Consider the following 3,988-nt stretch of genomic DNA (forward strand, 5'->3'; position numbering starts at 1 on the left):
AATTACATTTACCAGAAATGCGAACCCGACGACCATTGTGTGATTCAAAGAGTTCTTGAAGTCATCCAATACCTTGGATGATCTTGGCCGCTTGTTGCTAGCACTTGAGCCGGCCGGATGACACGCTAGTGCCACCATCACCGGTACCATCCACGTCTGGCTCCGTCTCTGGCTAAGACCCATCGTTCTGAGGTGACGAAGTGTTGCCGTACACCTGCACGCGTTCCTCCTTTATGTCATCTTCGTCATCACCCTGCATCCCCATCGTCCTCAACTCGTAGTTGCAAGAGGTTGGATCGTCCATCGTCGGCACTCTGGTTCCTCAATGGCGGCTACCACTCAGCAACCTACAACACACAGATAGAGCAGAGAGCAGTTAGGGATAAGAGAGAGCAGGAGCACATAGCAGAGAGAGAGAGAGAGAGAGAGCAGATAGAGGTCTGTACCTGCGCATCCGGAGCACCGGAGTTGCCGTTGATGATACAGATCGATGGATCTATGAGAAGAAGAGAGCAAAGATTGGGTTTGGGGGGTGATCTGACAAAGAGCTCACAGAGAAACAACAAGGGTGGCAAAAAAAAAGTACAAAGGGGAGAGGAAATCGACAGTGCGGCCGTCGATCTGATGATCGGAGACGAGATGATGTCACGCCGTCACGGATCCGGCGACCGGAGAGGCAGAGATGAAAGAAAAAGGTAGAGCAGAGACGGCCCTCGTGTCCCCAGCGGGAGCCCGCCGATCCTTGGTGGTAGATCCGGTGAGGCGTTCATCGGAGACGGCGACGGAGAGGGATGGAGCGATGGAGGTGGAGGCGTGAAGCGACGGAGGCGGAGGCACGGAGCGGTTGAGAGGCAGCTAGGGTTAGGGTTTGTGATTGGGGCCACGTTGAGGTGGTGGCACGGAGCGGCGGCCTTATATATGCGGCGGGCGACGGCTCGGCAATGGGCTGGTCGGGCCATGCCTACCGTTATACAGTGCATGGGCCGTGCCGGCCCAGCGTGCTGGTGGGGAAGCCCAAGCACGGCCCGACGGTCAGGCCGGGCCGACAAGGGCACGACCCCTAGTTGGGCCGTGCCATGCTTGGGCCGGGCCATCGGGCCTCGGGCCTTATGGCCATCTATACATGTGGGTAGGCTAGTATGCGGTGTTTCTATTTTCGATAAGTACGTTGCGTCACTGCTTAGCTAGGACTAAAGCGCTACCGTGCTTGTTGTAGTCGTGTCCTTAATACATGTCTCTAGCCATTGTGGTTCCAACTAATACAATCATATGAAACGCACGCACACGCACGCAACAGAGAAAAAACACCCATGCACCGCATGCATGCTAGTAGCTTGTACCGATCGAAGATACCTAGCTGGCTACCTAACTCATCGTCGTGCATGCCACCCCACTAGCTACCTACGTCGTACACACCCCAACGTGCATGCCACCATCACCAAATCCCTTTCTCTATATTAGACGTACGCTAATCCCATGGATGATCACAGAATTATATCCAAGAAAACCAACTGACCAAGAAGAAACTCTCCTCCTGATCACAGAATTATATGCAAGCCTCGTCGTCGACGCGCCCCCTGGCTCCCTCCTGCGTGGCGTGCGGCCTCCTGGCGCCATGCCGGAGAGCGCTCGCGCGCCTCTTCCGCATCCCGGCGTCCGCCGCGCTCTCCGTCAGGGCCTTCCGCTTCCGCACCCTCCGCAGGGCCGCCTCCAAGATGAGCCCGCGCCGCCACCGCCACTGCCGCCACCCACGACGACGCACGTTCCGGTCGGTCCGCGCGGTGTTCTGGCCGCTCGTCCCGCCGCCAGCTACCACTACTGCGTCCTCCACTGATCAGGGCGAGAGCGCCGCCGGCGCCACCGCGCGGAGCGTGGTAGCACCGGAGGAGGAGGCGGCGGCGGAGGAGGAAGAAGCGGCGACCGTGCTCGCGCCAGTGCCGTCGCCGGAGACGCCGGCGTACGTGAAGATGGTGGCGCGGCTGCGGTCGAGGAGGAGACGCGGGGAGGAGGAGGAGGGGCCGTGCCGGAGCTTCGAGGAGCGGCTGATGGAGATGCTGCTGGAGGAGGGGAAGGTCCGGGACCAGCAGGACGTGGAGGAGCTCCTCCGGTGCTGGGAGCGGCTCAAGTCGCCGGTGTTCGTCGAGCTCGTCTGCAGGTTCTACGGCGAGCTGTGCAAGGATCTCTTCTCTCCCGGCGAAGAAGACGGCGGCGACGAGGGCGCCTCGTCCACAACCACAATCACACCGGCTGGCGACTCTAGTTAGGGTGATATGAGAGTGATCATATTGATGGTGATGAACTGATGATACATCATATACCACCTTGTATTTATTATTACTAGAAAAAAGGTCGTGCGTTACAACAGGTGAAAGCTATTTTAATATTATTATTGTTATATGATTTAGTTAAGATGAAATTCACTGTATGAATACGCTTGGATATATATATTTTTAGAAAATCATGAGCTACCGTTAAGAATCCGTTCGTCTAAAGATAGCATGCAAGTTTTCTTATACAAATCCTTTTGTATTTCCAAAAACGAACGAATTTAAAAACCGACTCAAATACGGATATGTACTTCAAAAATTGAATGAACTGGAAAACCGACTCATACACTGATGACGTACCAAAGTACCGGCAAAAACATCTTCAATTTTTATAATAGTAAAGATATAACCGACTTAAACATGGATGACGGACCGCGGAAACATCTTCAATTTTTATAATATACTAGAAAAAATGCCCGTGCGTTGCAACGGGTAAGGGTTATTTTAATCTTATTATTGTTATACGGTTTAATTAAGGTATGCTTGGATATATTCATTTAGAAAATCATAAGCTGTAATTAGGAGTCCGATCATCTCAAGTTATCATGCAAGTTTTTTTAAAGAGATTTCTTATACAACTACTTATGTATTTCCAAAAGCGAAGTAACTTAAAAATTGACTCAAATACGGATATGTATTTCTAAAAGTGAACGAACTTAAAAACTGACTCATACACGGATGATGTACCAAAGTACCGTCAAAAACATATAAACTTTATAATAGTAGAGATTAGTATAGATACATCTAATGAGAAATAGTTATAGGGTTAAAAATGAAAAGGTGCCATTGGTGTGTGACAAACCGGCAGGTTCGTAAGTGGCCTTGGGATTGCTTTTTCGATTGTTTGTTGTAGCAGTTCTCTGGATTCATTGTTGTATTTCTGGGGTTAATTCCATCCAATTTTGAGTCTAAATCGAATCCACGTCACAACTTCCTTTCATGTTGAACTTGGTATCCTTCCTGCCTGGCTTTGTTCGATTTTCAATTTTGTTTCTGTTTGAGTCTATTAAGAATCGGGGTGGATTGCTTTGTTCAAAAATTTCAATGTGACGATTGCAAGATGGTTCAATTTAGATTTAATCTAAATCACATACGAGTACATCAAGTTGTTATCTTCCTGCCACACTGCACACGGGCACACGGCTGGGGTTTGGGATCAAGGACAATTGGAGTGACGCGCAGACGCGCAGGCGGACTCGATCAGGCATTATTCGATTTTAAAATGTGTTCGGAAAGAAAGACACGCGACGCGAGCAATCGAAATCGGATTAGGAGCGACGTACGAAATTTCGTTGGCAAAAACATCTTCAACTTTTATAATAGTAGAGATAAGTAGAGAAGTGAATCATTTTCTATCTATAATTAACTTTTCCAACAGGTCAGTGACATCCAATTACTCATATATGTTCAGTTTAGGCTTGTTCATGTTCAGATGGGAAATTTACTCCGTCAACTATCATATTTGTAGTAGAAAATAATTCTCAACTATTAAAACTGTTTAAATTAACTCCTTAGTCAAACCTCGGTGTTATGTTGGGTGTGGGTGTGTTGGGGATGTTATGAAAATAAATACACAATAGAAATATAAATTTTTATGTGAATTTTTTTAAAAAAAAACCATGAAAGCTGACCGACAATGATAGACTTAGCTACAAATGTAG

The 3,988-nt window shown here is 48.7% G+C and overlaps 1 protein-coding gene across 1 annotated transcript; it reads left to right on the forward strand.

The window, feature by feature from the left end:
• Positions 1–1,449: 1,449 nt before the first annotated feature.
• On the forward strand, positions 1,450–2,416 carry LOC107278713 (uncharacterized). Its single transcript, XM_015783476.3, has one exon. It carries the CDS (start codon positions 1,551–1,553, stop codon positions 2,262–2,264), a length of 714 nt encoding a protein of 237 aa, XP_015638962.1. The 5' UTR covers positions 1,450–1,550; the 3' UTR covers positions 2,265–2,416.
• The last annotated feature ends 1,572 nt before the right edge of the window (positions 2,417–3,988 follow it).

The sequence above is a fragment of the Oryza sativa genome, chromosome 5 (genome assembly GCF_034140825.1).
Source record: "Oryza sativa Japonica Group chromosome 5, ASM3414082v1".
NCBI classification, from domain to species: domain Eukaryota; kingdom Viridiplantae; phylum Streptophyta; class Magnoliopsida; order Poales; family Poaceae; genus Oryza; species Oryza sativa.